The sequence below is a fragment of the Erpetoichthys calabaricus genome, chromosome 12 (genome assembly GCF_900747795.2).
Source record: "Erpetoichthys calabaricus chromosome 12, fErpCal1.3, whole genome shotgun sequence".
NCBI lineage: Eukaryota > Metazoa > Chordata > Cladistia > Polypteriformes > Polypteridae > Erpetoichthys > Erpetoichthys calabaricus.
The window spans coordinates 90,416,288-90,435,359 of record NC_041405.2 but is presented as its reverse complement, the minus strand read 5'-3'; the positions used below and the strand labels follow the sequence as shown (position 1 = coordinate 90,435,359).

At 38.3% G+C, this 19,072-nt stretch overlaps 1 protein-coding gene across 1 annotated transcript; it reads right to left on the bottom strand.

Annotated features, from left to right (window-relative positions):
* Positions 1-5,265: 5,265 nt before the first annotated feature.
* On the bottom strand, positions 5,266-18,390 carry ube2a (ubiquitin-conjugating enzyme E2A (RAD6 homolog)). Its single transcript, XM_028815852.2, has 6 exons — positions 18,198-18,390; positions 17,870-17,950; positions 16,366-16,391; positions 8,936-9,025; positions 6,615-6,703; positions 5,266-6,250 (listed from the first exon to the last, which is right to left on the bottom strand). Exons 1-6 carry the CDS (start codon positions 18,239-18,241, stop codon positions 6,122-6,124), a joined length of 459 nt encoding a protein of 152 aa, XP_028671685.1. The 5' UTR covers positions 18,242-18,390; the 3' UTR covers positions 5,266-6,121.
* Positions 18,391-19,072: the final 682 nt, after the last annotated feature.

Below are 19,072 nucleotides of genomic sequence, written 5' to 3'. Positions count from 1 at the left end.
TTTTTGTGCGCGCCGTTATTGAAGGATACCGTCTTGTACGTCCGCTGGCTTGTACATCCGTAATATACCTTTAATTTTCTCTGGCGGTAATACAGGCGTGCGCGTCGGTAATATGCCTTTAATCTCCTCTGACAGTAATACTGGCTTGTATGTGGCTGTAATATGCGTCACTGTATTGTGTACCTTTAATTTCCTCTCGCAGTAATACTGGTTTGTATTTCCGTAAAACGCCTCTAACTTTCTCTGACAGTAATATCGCTCGTCGCACCGTGCCCCGCGCATGCGCACTTCATCAGAAGACACCCACACACGGACACCTGGACGCACACAGGGATTTTATATATATATATATATATAGATTAGTGGGTGTGACTCTAAAGTAGTTGCGGCCTTTGATTATTCAGTGTTGTTTGCCTGGGTGTCTGCTCGATTTAAATTGTCATTAATAAGATACAGCAAAGTAGGAAAACTACACAGGGAAAGGGCAAAGTATAATGAAATCAAAAAAAGAGTTAAGCATTTAAGTTTATAGCAAAAGAAGAAATATTTCTAAATCTATATTAATAAAAGGCAAAGCCCTCACTGACTGACTGACTCACTCACTCATCACTAATTCTCCAACTTCCCGTGTAGGTAGAAGGCTGAAATTTGGCAGGCTCATTCCTTACAGCTTACTTACAAAAGTTAGGCAGGTTTCATTTCGAAATTCAAAGCGTAACGGTCATAACTGGAACCTCTTTTTTGTCCATATACAGTAATGGACTGCAGCTCGCTGGCCGTGGGAGGCGGGGTTGCGTATCGCGTCATCACGCCTCCCACATAATCACGTGAACTGACTGTGAAGGAGAAAGGACGGCCTTATATGGCGTTCGTTTATAAAACAGCGGACAGGCTGTGTAAAGGAAGCTTCACAAAAAAACAGATCCTTAACAAATTGTTATTGGTATATTTTCCCTCCAATTTAAAAAGGTTTTCTTCTTAATTAAAATTTAAAAGCAATACTTCACCGCTGCGAAGCCCCTCTAGCGCTGACGTCCGAGGTTCGATTCCCGTAAGCGAGTGCAGTGAGTGTGTACGCCTGATGAGCCAAGAATAAGGGGGAAACACGTGTCGCGTACTCTGCATTATTTGACAGTAAACTATTTTCAACCATTCTATGATCTGCTTCTCACAACTGAAGGCACCGTGGTGGATGTTAGCTGACTTGCTGGCCAACCATAAGCGTTACCTGGTAGGTAAGCACCCACTCACTTCACTCCCTTATGGGAATCGAACCTCGGACGTCAGCGCTAGAGGCAAAGCCCCTAAAATTGCGCCACGGCGTGTGGTTCGTTTATTTGACAACATGTAGATCGGGGTAATTACATTCACGGCATTCGTAGTCTGATTCACAATCTGATTGTATGGGTGGTTACCTACCAGGTAACGCTTATGGTTAGCCAGCAAGTCAGCTCGAAGTGATCACTCGTGTGAAGGCAGCTTCACAAAAAAATGGATCCTTAACAAATTGTTATTGGTATATTTTCCCTCAATTTAAAAAGGTTTTCTTTTCTTCTTAATAAAAATTTAAAAGCAGTACTTCGCCGGTGCGAAGCGCGGGGATTTGAGCGACTGACGCATACAGACATATTCTAGAGTGCAAGTACTTCGGAAAGAAAGCACCGTGTAAACCTAAAGTTTAAATTAAGTTCATAGACCTACAAAAGGTTGCCATTGAGTATGCTGCTGCTGAAGAATGTGAATTTCCCATTGGGATTAATAAAGTATCTATCTATCTATCTATCTATCTATCTATCTATCTATCTATCTATCTATCTATCTATCTTGATTTCAGGCAAGATTGCTTTTCTCCTGTACAACTATACGTTGCATTCTCAAGAGTGTGCTTGCACGGCTTGGTCATATTACAACCGGAGTGCTGAACTGACAACGTGGTATACAAACACAACTATAACAATCGTAAAAAAGAAGAAAAAAAAAAGCGAAGAACCCTTCGATTTAATAAAAAGGCTCCTTCCTTGGCGAAGCAACGAAAAAGGAAGACCTTATATGGCATTCGTTTATAAAACAGCGGAAAAGCTGTGTTGAGGCTGCTTCACAAAAAAACAGATCCTTAACAAATTGTTATTGGTATATTTTCCCTCAATTTAAAAAGGTTTTCTTCTTAATAAAAATTTAAAAGCAGTACTTCATGGGGATTTAGAGATAGATATAGATAGATAGATATAGAGATAGATAGATAGATATACATACATATATATATATATCTATATATATATGTGTATATACTGTATATGTGTGTGTATATATATATATATATATATATATATATATGTAGATATGTAAATATGTATATATATGTCTCTGTGTGTGTGTGTGTGTATGTATGTATATGTATATATGTATATATGTGTATATATGTATATGTATATATACTAGCAACATACCCGTGCTTCGCAGCGGCGAAGTACTGCTTTAAAATTTTAAATAATAAACTGGGGGAAATTATACCAATAATTATTTGTTAAGGATCTCTTTGTATACCATGTTGTCAGTTCGCCCCTCCGGTTGTAATATGACCAAGTTGTGCGCTGAGCTTACTCTTGAGCATGCAACGTATAGTTGGCCATGTGAAAAGCAAATCAAGAACGGCAAGACCGTGTCAACTGCGGAGCGAAATGAAGTGAGTGGGAGGGGAGATGATCACGTGACTCCAACACCCGCCTTAACTCTCCATCCGTCCACAAACATATAATATGTGTGTGTGTATATATATATATATATATATATATATATATAAAATATATGGTTGAAATAGTTTTACTGTCAAATAAATGCAAAGAGTACGCGACATGTGTTTCGCCCTCATTCTGGGCTCATCAGGCATACACACTCCACTGCACTCACTCTCGGGAATCGAACCTCGGACGTCAGCGCCATATAGATATATGTGTAGATATAGATATGTGTATATGTAGATATGTATAAATATTTATACAGTAATCCCTTCTCCATCGCGGGGGTTGCGTTCCAGAGCCACCCGCGAAATAAGAAAATCCGCGAAGTAGAAACCATATGTTTATATGGTTATTTTTATATTGTCATGCTTGGGTCACAGATTTGCGCAGAAACACAGGAGGTTGTAGAGAGACAGGAACATTATTCAAACACTGCAAACAAACATTTGTCTCTTTTTCAAAAGTTTAAACTGTGCTCCATGACAAGACAGAGATGACAGTTCTGTCTCACAATTAAAAGAATGCAAACATATCTTCCTCTTCAAAGGAGTGCGTGTCAGGAGCACAGAATGTCACATAGATAGAGAAAACAATCTCTAGCAAACAAATCAATGGGGCTGTTTGCTTTTAAGTATGCGAAGCACCGCGGCACAAAGCTGTTGAAGGCGGCAGCTCACACCCCCTCCGTCAGGAGCAGGGAGAGAGAGAGAGATAGAGAGAGACAGAGTTTGTTTTTCAGTCAAAAATCAATACATGCCCTTCGAGCTTTTAAGTATGCGAAGCACCGTGCAGCATGTCGTTTCAGGAAGCAGCTGCACAAAAGATACCAACGTGAAGATAATCTTTCAGTATTTTTAGACGAGCGTCCGTATCGTCTAGGTGTGCGAACAGCCCCCCTGCTCGATCCCCATACGTCAGGATCAGAGAAAGTCTGTGCAAGAGAGAGATAGAGAAAAGTAAGCTGGGTAGCTTCTCAGCCATCTGCCAATAGCGTCCCTTGTATGAAATCAACTGGGCAAACCAACTGAGGAAGCATGTACCAGAAATTAAAAGACCCATTATCCGCAGAAATCCGCGAACCAGCAAAAAATCCGTGATATATATTTAAATATGCTTACATATAAAATCCGCGATGAAGTGAAGCCGCGAAAGGCGAAGCGCGATATAGCGAGGGATCACTGTATATGTTTATGTGTATATATATATGTTTACATAACCTCTAACACACTATTTCTCCGCTGCGAAGCGTGGGTATTTTGCTAGTGTCTTATAAATGTAAAAATCACACCTATGTGCTTTTCTAAATGTAGAACAGGAAACAAAATACCAGCTAATTAAATGAGCTCAGTGCTATCACTGATCAGGAATCTGGTTAGAACAAAAACCTGCAGCCACAGTGAGCCCCCAGGACCGAGTTTGGAAATCACTTTCTTTACATGGTTCACATGGCAGGTATGTTAAAGCACTCCTGTTTAGTAGGACGTTGTTACATATCCCTTGTATGCAAGGACTGAAGTCTGCGATTCATAGACATCACCATGTGCTGAACATCTTCTCTGGTGATGCTCTGCCAAGCCTCTAATGTGGCCATCTTCAGCTCCTGCTTGTTTTGGGGGCTTGTGCCTTTCAAGCTTTCGAAGGCCTGCTCAAGTGGAGTAAGTTCTGCTAACTCGCTTGGCTATTCAGGAATTTTCAGTTTAGCTCTGTGTTGTCTTAGCAGTATGTTGGGTTATCTTGTTGTAGCATGAAGCACCTTTAACTTCAGCAGATGTGATGTTTCTATATATCCCAGAGTTCACTGTGACAGTGCCATCAGCAGTTACATTGTCAATGAAGGTAAGTGTACCTGTGGCAGCTGTCCATGCCCAAGCCAAAAGACCCCAACACGTTTAAGAGATGGGGTGGTATGGTTTGGACCTCTGCCAGTTCTTTTCCCATCTTCACACTTTACTCTGATACAGGGTCATCTTTGACTTGTCTGTCCACAAGACCCTTTTACAGAATTCTGTAAGCTCTTTTCAGTTTTTTTTCCCCCCCAAACTAATCTGGCCAGCCTATTTGTGTGGCCAACTCGTGGTTTGCATCATGGTGTGTCTTCTGAAGACTGTTTCTGATATGTTGGACAAGAATTTGGGGCTTTTTCTTTACCATATGGAGGATCCCTCTGTCCTCAGCAGTGGTCATCTTCCTAGGCTTAGTAGTGCCTTTGCGTGTGTTCTTTCATTAGAGGATACTGCAGACAGTTCCTTTAGGTAATCCAAGTTTTACCATGGTCTTTCATTGTTGGTTTTCTAGCCTCATAATGATGTCTGCCTATCACTGGCACAGCTCTTTTCTTTGTGTTGATCAGAGGCAACTACAGACTTGAGCAGAGGACTAAATCAAGCAAAAGTGTGTCTTTGTCCCAAGCATTAGGGAGGGCACTCTAAACATAACTGCAGTAGTGATGGTGAAGCCATCCGAGATAAATGTATGAAAGAAAGTAAAGTCACATCCACCTACAAACCCCAAAAGGTTGAGTCAATAATTTGACTTAAATTTACAGATTTTATTTACAAGTGAGAAAATGTACAGTTTCTTACAAGGGTTACTAGTGCAAAGCTGTGCTGTTCAAAAGAAAATAAATAAGTAAACAATTTGTCACGTCAGTGTAATTGCATATCTGTAAATGAGCCTGATAAATGTAACTGAACATGTATACGCTTACCTCCCCTTTTAACAAAACAAGTCTGAACTGCAGCACAAAGTCAATATAAAAACTGAGCAGGTACAGAACTCGCACACACACACACACACACACACACACACTTGAATCATTCCTGGAAAAACTAAAATGAAAATTGCATTCAGTGATTCATCTTCTGTGATGGGCTTCTTCATCCATTAATACTCTCACACTTTCATCACAGCTCGTTTCAATGTTTGGTTACTCAACTCCAGAAAGCACGTCCTCCATGTTAGCGGACCAACACCACAAGGGGCACCTTTGTCTCCGAAAGCCCTATAGCCATGATCAGCAAATTGAGTGAATACTTTGTACAGATAATACAAGGACACACAGATACTGTGGAATATGAAACTAAACATCATATATATGTAAACACCTGATTGAAGGGGCACACAAATACATAAAAGACACAAAGTAAAATAAATGCTTCTTGCACGTAACCCAAGTATGTTACATTTACGTCAATGCAGATGTAATCTTGTCCAGGGAAAGCTTCATGAATGAGGTAGAGGGAGGGAATGGATGGTAGAACAGCACTCTAAAGTTGCAACAATTAATGTCATCTGATGCTAGAAGGAAGATTAAAAAAAAAAAACACTTCATTTATGTTTTCTCCATCTTGAGCCCAGAAAGTGTTCATATTCTTAGGCCTTGGTCAACAATCACGCCAGCTCTGTTCCACTATTGCAGAAACCCGCTTTTCATATTCACGTTTGTTTTCTTGGTAAAGTTGAGCTGCCTGGCTGTTTGCTGGACTGTTGGGATTTGGCTCATCCAATAGTGACTGTTGAAATAAGACAAACGTTGAAGAGACCATTTACACTAACAAGAGGGGTACTTTAAACTCAACATCGTTCAAATCTATACATGAGCGTCAAAACTAAATCTGGTTCATCATTTTAAAACACACCACACACACACAGCTTTTGCTTTCATTGTCACAATCGGGTATTTAACCTTTTTTTTTTTTTTTAAAAAAAACAAAAAAAAAAAAAACGTTACACCACCAGAAATGTGTCTCTGGAGAATAGCAGAATTCTTGTCTGAAGCTAAATGAGACAGACATACTGTAACAAGGAAATCTGAAAGTAGGATTTAATTCAGTGCTGCACAGCAACTTCAACATAACATCAACAAGCACAGCCTACCTGTATAGAAGTTAAAATTGAAGAAACATCATAGGTAGGACTCCAGCGGTTCTGTAGAATATCCAGACATATACTGCCATCTGCATATACTACAAAAAACATTAAAAGGACATTTTACTATTAGTTAAAATATTACAATCTTTCTGAAAGCAGTGGCCATTCAATATGGATAACATGACTCAATTGTGCCCACATGAGTAAAACATTCATTTTTGTGCACATGCATTCCAACTTGGGAAGAGGTCTGGCGTAGCTTTCCCTCCTGTCCTAAAACAGGCCTGCTACAGATTTAAACGGCAAAATTATAAACTGAATAAAGAATTAAAACACCTAAAAGTATTTATTTATGCATTGCAAACAAACAGCATGCAAGGTGGGTGTCATGTGAGGGGACTGAAACCATAAGAATGAACTGGACTGTTCCAAGTTGGCATCTGTTCTGAGGTGCCATTGTGGAGTGGCACACAGTGATATTTACTACAGTGTGGACTTCGATTGTCTTCTCTTTAACCTGCAACTTGCACCTTAGCAATCACATGCTGTACATGCTGCTATGTGTAGTTACATCTTACATATGCAAAAACTTGAGCTTTCATCCGATTAAAAACAAAACATTTAAATGGAATATCTTCAAAGCCACTTAATTCAGAGTTATGCAGAGCTAGAGGACAGCACTGGCCACAACGCAAGACACTACCCTTAACAAGATGACAGCTCTCGAAGTCCACTTGCACACAAACACTACATGGCCAAACGTGCGTGGACACCCCTACAAAAGATCAAGCTCTGCTGTTTAAGCCTCACCGATTGTTACTAGGTTCATAAAGATCACGTACAGAGCCAAGCAATCCCATTAATAAACACTGGCTGTAGAACGGGTTTTTACTGAAGTACACACTGACGTCAAGCATGGCATGGTCATAGGCTGCCATCTTCACCACAAGTCAGTGCATGAAATTTCTGCTCTTCTAGACTTGCCTGTTATGCCCAATTGCTCCGAAGCTCCAGTGGAGACAAAACTGGGCATTTTGTAATTCATGACTGAACATAACCAGTGTGAGTGACAGACAGACATTTAAGGAAGGTGCATAGAGAGCTGCTCTTCTATTGCAGCGTGTCAGAAACGAGAGTTGTAGTTCAGTGTCATGCTGTTCTTGTAATAACAGTCCAAAAAAGCAAATGACTCAAGATAAAGAAGCAAAAATGATCAATAGTTACATATGAAAACTTTACTCACAAATTATTTAGTAAAGAAAGATAAAATAAACTTTCCTTCTTTCAAGGATAACTTAGTTCTGGACTAGTTCATACTCATACCATTGTTGTGAAGGAGAGCATGGTGCAAATAATGGGGAGGGAAATGATAAAATCCCTGCACTTCAGCACAAAAATTATGACATTTCCCCCCAAACACCTAATACTGAAACAATGCAATTTGCTAAACAGCTGCTAGTTGCAGCGCTCATTAAAATTACAAATAAGCCACTTTGAAACATGGTCCCTTTTACTCAATCCTCATAATAAATGTGTGGGTCTGAGTCAGGCTGCTCTTACATCATTAAAGTTTCAAAATTAACCAACAGTTACCTGCTAGGGTGGAAAACAAAAAGGACTCCACACCACCACACACTGGGAAAAATACTTTATAATGTGCTATCCAACAGGGAACAGAATTCATGTATAACTGATAACAGCACTGCAGGATGGCAAGCGTGCAGTGTGTAGACTAGCGGGCTTCTTAAAGGTGCTCTAGAGACACACAGCCAGGCAGTACTGGGCACAACTCTGCCCAGAGTCTGATCCTAAACCACTATCCAAGAATTACTGAAGAGAATGCTAGACGTGGCAAAATGCAGCCCTTTTTGCCCTTTTACTTAAACAGGACATGTTAACAGAGCAGCAATTTTCATTTACAGACACAAATAAATAACCGGCTTGCTCAGGATTATACAGCAAATGGGACAGTGCAGATTAAAGGCCTCATCATGAACCACCACGCTAAGGGTCAGTCATAATGACTGAAGGTTAGGTATATAGAATATGACTGAAAATTCAAAAGTATAAATTTGATTTAACTGCATCCCAGGTAAGCCAAAAAAATAATATATATTCTTTAATTGATTTGAGTTGAATCTTGCTTGCTTTTACAAATGCAAAAGGTCAAACTTGATGAATAATCATTTAACAAATACTATTTCATTATTCTGAAACTAAATAGAACAATCCAAGACCACTGAATTATAAAAAAGTGAATGCCTCAAATGTGGAAATGGCCAGAAACCAACTGTGCCAGAAGAGTACTATTCCATAGTGCAACATACCATTTGGATGAAACATTTTTGAAACAAATCGAACTGTTGGAGGTTTGTTGGGATATTCTTCTGTAAATTCTATCGTCAGTTTAAAGGTTCCTGCAAAGGAAACAAAAAAAAACATCTTTCATAAATATATATACTTCCCTCACCCGGGTCAAAAACATTTCATTGGCAGAAGAATGTTCTTCAGTGTCTGTCTGGGCCTCCAGTATTACACCACCATATTTGTTACTCGGATCAGGATCCAAAGAAATCTGATCACAGAAAATAAACCACCACACACAACAGGAAACAAAATGGTCATCCGGAGCGCTTTCTCAAAAGTTCTCTGAAACAGACTTTGGTATGAGGTGTGACCACTTATTTGAATTCACATTACCACCAGGTCTTTTCTATAGTGATGCTCTGATTCAACAGTAAAGCAAGAGCACTAAAGTAAAGTAATGTCAATACATAAACATCTGTGCAAGTTCACAAAGAATGCTCTAGAGAAAAAGCAAAACAGCGTGATAACCAAGGTTAGATCTACTATAAAAGAACCATTTATGGCTTTAAACTGGAAACCAACATCACTCCAAATTACTCGACAATACTCCACTTTTTCTAAGCCGGGACTTGAAATTCTCTCTTACACATTTAACAAAGGGGGATTTCAGACTCCTGGTGGGAAATTAAACGTGTGTTGGGGAGAGGTTCAAACCACACAGAATAAAAAGCATTTAGCTTTGTTATAAATTACTGTGAACAAATCAAGAGTAAATAATCAGTCTGTCATTCAAACAACATTTCTACCATTTTAACTTTAAAATTCAATTTTTCATGTAGAGATTTCTACTCATGCTTTATCCAAATCACAGACTTGCCAAGGAAATATTACATCAGTAATCAAATGAAAAGAGGGGAGGAAAAAAAAATAAGAATTTTCTTTTTTAAAAACCATACCCTAGTGATTTTTTTTGTAATTTTCAGCAAGGCTGTAAGTGTGAATGCCATTACTTAAGAAATCTGAAAATTATTAAAAAAAAAAAAAAAAAAAAGTAACATTCACAGCTTAGTTGGTGCAGACTGAATAGCACTGCCACTTTACTCATCCAGTGTAGAGCAGTAGGTTCAAACTGGTCTTAGAGCATTAAGTTGAATTTACATATTATATCTTGCTTAAATCACGAAGGGGGACAGCTCCTACTATTCTGAGGTTTATAAACATGCACAACACTAAACACAGCACACCACACACACACACCACAAACCAGACAATCCTGTCAGTCATTTGTGGAGTGTGGCAGAGCAGCCAGACATGAGACTGTGCAGTGGAGCAGGGAGGCCCGTGGGTTTGCAGGATGAGGAAATAAAGCAGCACTGAGACAGGTGGTTTTAAGGAGGGGATGGTGATGGCAGGGGCTTTTCATCAGCTTTGGAACAGTTTTGGTACTGAAGTCTGAAAGTTGGTACCAAATTTTAGTTCCAATGCAGTAACTACACCTCTCATACCTGAACTTGTGATTCAGTCACTGCCATAATCATCACATTCTTGTCCCAATGGTATCTCCAATCAAATCCAGATAAAGTCCAGAAAATACAGTTATGGGATGCCCTCTAGCTTTATACTTTGTGTTCACCAACATAATCTAGAGCAGGGGTAGGCAACGTCGATCCTGGAGTGCCACAGTATGTGCAGGTTTTTGTTCCAACCCAGTTCCTTAACGAGAACTCAATTATTGCTGATGAAGCACATATTGCTTAAGTGACATTTTAATGCTTCATTTTAGTGGTCTCGCTTGTTAAGGTTCTCCAACCTTAATTGCTTATTTCAATCTTAAACTGCTGCTTCAGTGTTTTAATTGCTCCTTATTAGCAATAAGATGTAAAACAGGGGTAGGCAATGTCGGTCCTGGTGAGCCGCAGTGGCTACAGGTTTTCATTCAACCCAATTGCTTAATTAGAAACCAATCATTGCCAATCTCAGACCTTATTTAATTTTATGGCTTGTTAGTCTGTGCAATGTAAGGCTTTTATATCGTAGATTTTTTTCCTTTCCAAGGATATCATCCAAATGCTTTGAAGCCTAAAACAGATCATTTTCAGTCTGTCACATTTTTCTATTAAGTGTTTTATTAAATCAAACCGTGCATGATGAACACACAGATGTAACTGGAAAAAAGCTAGCTGGAGAACTGCTGGCTGCTTTGTCTTTTACATCTTATTGCTAATAAGGAGCAATTAAAACACTGAATGCAGCAGTTTAAGATTGAAATAAGCAATTAAGGTTGGAGAACCTTAACAAGCGAGACCACTAAAATGAAGCATTAAAATGTCACTTAAGCAATATGTGCTTCATCAGCAATAATTGAGTTCTCGTTAAGGAACTGGGTTGGAACAAAAACCTGCACATACTGTGGCACTCCAGGACCGACGTTGCCTACCCCTGATCTAGAGTAACTGCTATGTCAGGTACCCAATGTCTTTTTCCTCTGTACAGGTAGCTGCTTGCATTACACAAGTAGTTGTATGGGATGTACTCAAACTACGTACTTCCCTGCCACAAAGAGAGAAAACCCTTACTTTAAGAACCAACACCAAAACAACATCTGACCAAACTAGAGAGTTTGCCCGAGTGCTGAATATCACAGCTTTCAATACCAAAACACTTGCACAATAATCTTCCCCACATCTACACAGCAGATGTAGTTCCTGACACTCCACAACTGTTTACTGAACTATTAACTTAGTTTAAATAGTAAACTGTCAATATGTATATTTAGAAAACAATTCTCTTTGCTATCAATTTGAAAAGAATGCAAGTAAGAATTTAAAAGGTTAAACTTTAAAGAGGTTGTGCTGCAAAATGCCGAATGTTAAAACTAACCTCTGACTTTATTGCCAACATTAAGAGTAGTGTTTCGTTAACCATGCCATGTGCAGCAATGTAGAGATTATTCACAAAGGGCCAACAGGATTAAACAGGAAATGTGAAAAATGAATGAAAAGGAAAACCATTTTGCTTTACCGTAATTCTTCTAATAAGTTGTACTATACAATGGGGGTCCTCAGTAGTAGCACCTGGGCTGCAGGTTGCTAGATAACACTTTGTCTCTTGGGGAAAACTTACTTTTTAAAAACCAATCCCTTAATTCAAAGCCAAATACTGCTGAAGCACAGAAATGTTGCTTGAGCAACAGTTGTTCCTGCATTTAGGTTCTTGTTTGTGAAGATTCCTAACCCTTCTTAGCTTGTAACAAAGTATTACTAAAATCACCAGCAGTGTGAGCATGAAAATACAAAGATGCATTTTTCAATGCAGTAAAAACACATTTACATTATACTTCTGGACTTCCCATATTATGCACAACAGTGTCAACATCAGCTTCCAAAATAAGATTTACAACATCTAACCCATTTATCACCAATGCTTTACAAAAATATCAGTAATAAGTTGTGCAAATTCTGCAGAATAAAACCACAAAGGTAAACCTACTAGGCTACTCGTCACTAATAAGGGGACCATCAATAAGAGATACCACCTTCTCCCAAATTCATTAGGAATCTCAGGTTACTTTTCAGCCATACAGTGTATCCAGCGCAAGTCAAGCAGCTTCTATAGCAACTAAAGAATCAACAAAAAATACAAATAAGGTAGGAAAATGTCACTTGATCCTTGCTGGAAAAGTATTGTGAGCTACCTAGGGAAATCTAAAAACTGAAAGTAAAAAGGTCAATCCCAATGCCTGTCTATAGAATCAAGTATCTGAATCACTTGACTACCATAAAATGTATCCAATTATCCACTTAAAATTGTCAGACACCATGTACTTGATATAAAATTTCTTATTCATGCTTTACTAAATGGAACTGGAGCACATGGATGGATATTTCAGAATGTTGTGGGCAGTTATGACCAATTTTATTAGTGCCATCCATGATTTTACAAAGCAAACGAGGTTGCCATGTGACCATACTACAACTAAGAATACTGCACTGACAAATGCATGTGATGAATCGTATCAAAACTGCAGTACCAGCAAAGGGGGATGAAAAAAAAAAAAAAAGCTATTGCCAGAAAATATGCAACTAATCCAATCAAGAATGGTGAAATATGGAAAGAAATATTCCTGTATAAAATGAAGTCTTTAACAAAATCATTACAAACCAATGGAATCCTAACCTACACTTGCTTGAGTAACCAAGGACCCCAGGACGCTAATGTAAACTGAGCTATACGCAACCCAGTTGTCTACCCAATACCACCTGCTGTCTCTGCACTAAAAAATAATTCCACAATTGTCTTTCTAAATTCATGGTGCAAGTATTAGTTGAAAGTGATTTCTCATTTAGCTGATGGATTTTCTTTCCTCTTTCTACTAAGAAGACACTAGCTACAGTTTGACAACATATTGTACCAACAGGATCTCCTTCGCAAATTTATGAATTTACAGTGCGTAGTTCAAATCCTGACACCGGCTGTTGTCCATGTGAAGTGTGCATGTTTTTCTAAATGCCCAAAATACACCCATGTTAGGTTAATTAAACCTGTGACAATGCAGGTTTGTGATGGACTTGAAGTTCTGTCCAGGGTCTGTTCCGATCTTGTGCTTAATAGGGTGGGTGCAGTATACTGGTACTGAAAAGTACAAAAACAGTATGGTAGTCTCAGTACCAGAAGTAAAAAGTACTTCTGGCTGTACTGGCATTGTAGACTAGAGGTCTGCATTCCCACTGAACAGCTCATATAGTTCTGAGCGGACAGGAGCAATTTTACTCCTGTGGTGCTAAGCAGGCAGTCAGAGCATTGATGAATGCCCAAGAAGATTTTTGAAAACTAAGTTCATGTATAAAACTATTCAAATATTACAACTTATCATTGATCGTATAATCAAAACAGCTTCACTGTAAAACTGCATACAAATCAGAAAACAAATGATAGCATGTGTGTCTGTTATGCCACAATTCCCTCGTTTTGTTAAAAAAAAAAAAAAGTTTCCTATTGAATCATTGCAGACACAGAGGTACATACGCATAGCAGCTGATGGGCAAATGCACATTAGTGACTTCTGATTGGAGTGCAGTCCCCTACCCACCCTTACTTCACAGGTGTACTGACTTACCTTTGTGTTCAGGGTTAGCAACATTGTTCTGCCATGCTGAGATTGATACGCATCATGCAAGTATATGGGTGAATAATGAATATTGAGAGGTTAGTTTTAGTGGTACGCACACCAAAACAGCATCTGTCTAGAAGGTGGTCAGTTTGTTTTTAAAATGTGGCAGGGATATAATCAAGACAATCCTTTATACAGTATACTATATATCTATATTTTCCTAATCATACTACCTCATCTGATGAGGCCAAAGCACCATCATACTCAACACTAGGTCAGTTTCTCCTTTCCCACAGACTTAAATTTATTTTGTCATGTTTGGCAAACATCTGCGATTTCTCAAACGTTACAGCGAAGCAAACTCCACTGGTTTCTCTCATTAAGAGTCACTACATTTCTGGAAGAATTGGTTATGTTTTGGTTGTTGAGATTGCTAAAAATCTAACCACAAGACAACTCCTTACTTCCTACCATATCCAAAAGGGGTAATACCTCTCAATTAGTATTATGGAGGCATGCAAGTAGAAATTGAGTATTCAGATGACATCTGATCCTTAAATTTTAATTTTATAAAAGGCTGCATTTACTAAAGCAAATTGCTGTTTCTATCCTTGTAATAAAACGTAATTACCACACACAGTGTATCAAATTAACACAGAAATTAGTGACCGGAGCACACTTCTAGGTACATTTGATACATCCATAAATTAAATAGTAACCAACATCAATTCCAAGCTCACAGACGCCTGGCATCTTGGAGGTAGTGAATAATTATTACCCAATTCATTCAGACAAACAAGCAAAATTCAATTACACTACTTTACCGGAATAGTGAAAAACATTTTAGGTCAAATAAGCCTGGATTAAAGAAGAGAGTTAACACAGTTAACTCTTGCACAAACCAACACAGATAAGCATCTGTTGAAATTCAGGAAAAAGATGTAGGTCATTAAATTTTACACTAATCTCCAAGGACTTGAAAGAAAAAAGCCCTTATGCATTTACTAGCAAAACAACTAACATTTTGCTGTTAAAATAAGTTTTTACAAAATCCAAATTAAGTTAGCTAAACTCATGAGACTGTTCACCTCTTACACTCATGAGACTGAAACATTTGTCACTTTCTGACAAAGGTTTAGTTTCTTAAACTTTATTGCTTAAATACTTATTTGTAACAAACATTAATTTTTTACCCAGCTTTTAAATCTGAGAAGCGGACACCTCTCCTGAATAAGCTTAATAAGCCAATTTCATCAAGGCCAAATTTTCCCAAAAGAACCATGAAACACAGTAGATGTCCCGAGCACACAAGTAGGCAAGTTAACCAAGTCTCCCTTCTGTGGCCCAACAGTGCTTAGTGTGGCTTAACAAGTTGAAGCTTTAGGTTTGATCACTAAATGCACAACTCATCTAAAATCCTGTTTAAAAATATAAGCACTCTCTTAATACAAAATTTGGCACCAACATGAGATACTAATTTCTTCCTACTTCTGGTACCTTATGTCTATTTGGCTACTTAAGAAATAAAAGGGGGGGGGGGGGGGGGGAAGAAACAAAAAACAAACACACAAAAGCAAGTTACTATATACAACTTGACGGGGCACTTCCTATAACTATCCAGAGCATAACTTACTCACATGATCCCCAAAGAAATATAGCTGTTGCTGAACAATCATAGAAAATAACCCCCGGGTAAACTAGTCCTGTGTGAATCAAAAGGTCCTTCAGTCATTTGTGCGATTCAAATAAATCACAATCCAAATCGCATCTGTCTGTGTTGATTAGTGCCTCAAATGAAAGTGGTCTAAAGTTACTCTTTTTTGATGTGCTTCATATTTGAGGGGGAAAAAAAAAAAAAAACACATCAGAATTGAGCTGCAGTATTAGCAAGTCTTAATAATAAATCAGTACATTTCTTGTAAAATGGTGAGAGTTTTGTTACTACTTTTAATGCAAGTCCATGGTCCTACCAATACTTCAAATCACCAAAAACTTTTCCCCAAAACCAGTAAAAAAAAGAGGCGGTGAATTAAAAACCAAAAACAGGTAAATATAAAATAGATAGCACAAAGACTGCTATAAAACAAACTCGTGAAATAAATTAGAAGAGCAAAATTACACTTTTAGCAGCCAAACTACAGTGCCACCTGTTCAACCAAATTCCCCATGAATGCATACATAAAACAAAACAAGTCCTGTATTTTTGGAAGTATATGATAAAATTTAACAAACCCATATAATAATCCAAACATGTATTTACACATTTGTCAGAATACAAACTCAATGTATGGTTTATAAAATGACGAAAAGTGTTTAAAAATAAAAGGTGCTTCAACTCACCATCTTCAAACGGAGTTCCCTCAGGCCTGAGAAGTGGAAAAAATTAAAATTAGCATTGGAAGAGACCAATGGAAGAAAAATATTAAGTTAGTACCAAATAAATCCTTTTGAAATTCAACAAATGGAGCTCAAGCAAGGGGGGTAGAAATAAATAAATTCTCAATGGATTTGGTTAGAATCCTAAACAAGGAACAGAACTAATATCCTTTCTGAACTGCGCCCTTTTTGCTTAATACCAGTTGAAAGAAAAAAGTCAATGTAATAATTTTTTATTAGACATTTTCTTGTAAATCAGCTTTCTCTAGCTTAAAAAAATCATTTTATTAGAATTGTTTTATTAGTAATAGATCCTACCTACAAAACTGGTATTTTTAATCTATTCATAGATCGTTAGAAAGGCACCAAATTATTTTTAAGACTACATATTCCTTTGGGCCAGTCTTGAAGTGAATTGTCTGCATTTCATAGTGTGCCCTACCACCAGTTTTATATGCAGTTAAGTTAGTGTTCACTTATTTTGAAATTCCATCATATATAAAAATTGAACAGGCCACAAGGATACATATACAAGTATATATGGGTAATTATATGTAAACACACGTATATTTTGCAACACGGAACCCCAAACAAGTTTTAAATATCACAATTAAGGAAAAGTGGCCAACAAGCACAGGTTTGGCTATAAAACAGTTGTCCCTTCAACCTAACTTTGTCACACAGTAATTTTAACTGCCAGAGCTTTAACAATTTAAATACACAAACCAAAATATACAATGCGAGTCTAAGAGCCTTAAGTGGGTGTTAATTACAGAAAAGTACCGTACAAGAATCTTAACGATGATAACTATAATTAAAACTGGTATGTAATGCGTTTTACATCAAAAGGGCAGGTACCAAGTAAAATTCTGCGAGGAAAAGACGTCGAAGGGTAAAACATGAAAAAGCGGTTCTTTCACATAACGTCGTAATTATAAATAATAAACGATATTCAATAGTGCTTTACGAGTATACATGGACGAACTGACGTGGAAACTACTGCAAACACAGTTGGCTCCTGGTACTCGCACCCAGCCAAACTTAACAGTGAAGGATAAGACTGAACCCAATGACCTTGGTGTACAACTTTTTAAGCTTCAGGCCATAATGCTCAGCCTAAAATCCTTGGACTATTTTAAGATTACCACACTCTCAAATATAATGCTTCAGGTGACAACACGAAACAGGAAAACTGGAAACGACAATACCAAGCCTTCACGCTGTATAAACGTAGCTTATTTATGAGAATTTTACTTTCGGTGGGCATCCAGCCATCAGAAAAAACTAATACGTACATATACAGAACTTGCCAGTATTTGTCCATTTTCGTTGTAAAAGCTTTCACAGTACCGGCGACCAGCTATGCTTTGCAACTAGAGTTGGGTATGCTTTTGTTTCTATCTCGTCTCAATATAAGACTAACAGTATTTCCAAGAGTAGTTATCAAAAAAAGAAGTCAGACACTTACCCAAATATCACTGCATTCCATACCATAATGTTGTTTTCTGAAGGGGCACCGCTAACACCAGCCGGAGGGTCTTCCTGCAACCTGAAGAGACAGGCCAAAGACAAAGTGTAACATTTCTGGGTAGTGTAATCATTGTTCTCCTCCCTAATAAAATGTGTGTATCTTCAACTCTTATAGTATTCCCACAACTTAAGAGCCAAAATTTAAAGCCATTTGTATAAATATCTGTTCGCTGTATTTAGTTTCCTTTTTTCTTTTTTAGTCGCCATGTTTGCTCTGCACAAACAGTCAGGAACACTTGTTCCGTCTTCGTGCTTTTCGTTCTTACCGTTTAAAGTCTCTCATTAAACGACGCCTAGCTGGAGTCGACATCTCTAGCGACAATAATTAAAAATGAAACATAAAGAATCTTTATAAATGTGCGTATATAATTAATTTAAGAGCTTCGTTAGTCACTCCTGCTTCCGATCACACCCCAAAGCAGAGACGTAATCCTGGGCACTGTGCTCGATTCCCGAAGTCAGTCTTGGTTAACACTCGGGCTGTACCATTCAGCATTAGGGAGGGGGGACAGCTACTGGCCAAACGTCTACCATTTTACGCGAAAGGCCCACAGTTATCATTTATTTAGCCAACATATCCCATATGAAGACAGGGCCTTGAAGACAGGGGAGTGGCATGTTCGAAGAGTCACTTCAACAACCTATCTTTAAACGAAAAATTTCAGAGTTATCCTAATGTCGTTTCTGTACATTGCGATAAGCGGGTAGTCTTTCAGCTCGGTCACGTTTACCTGTTCTGAGAAAAAAAGGCGTGCTTCGGAACTTTCTCGGTGTGGGTGGAGAACATTTGAACAGAGTTGTGTGTCGAAACGTTCAAGGTTTTTTTTTTGTGTGTGTCATCGGCTGTTTCTAAATCGAAAGGACAATTATTGCGACATGGTAGTAAAGTGGTATTTGTCATAGGGGCTATGCGTTCACTGTGTATTGTGCAGAGCAGGTTCCGTGTACTTAAATCGTATTCATATATCATTCTACGAGGTTTTGCTCATGATATACTGGGTTTAGAAAATGGATGGATTTTATTGTACGAGTAATACAGGCGATTTGATCAGCGTTGTAACGACACAACAACTGGGTTTAAAACACGGTCAGATCTTTCATATGTTCATCCATCCATCCATCCATTGTCTCCCGCTTATCC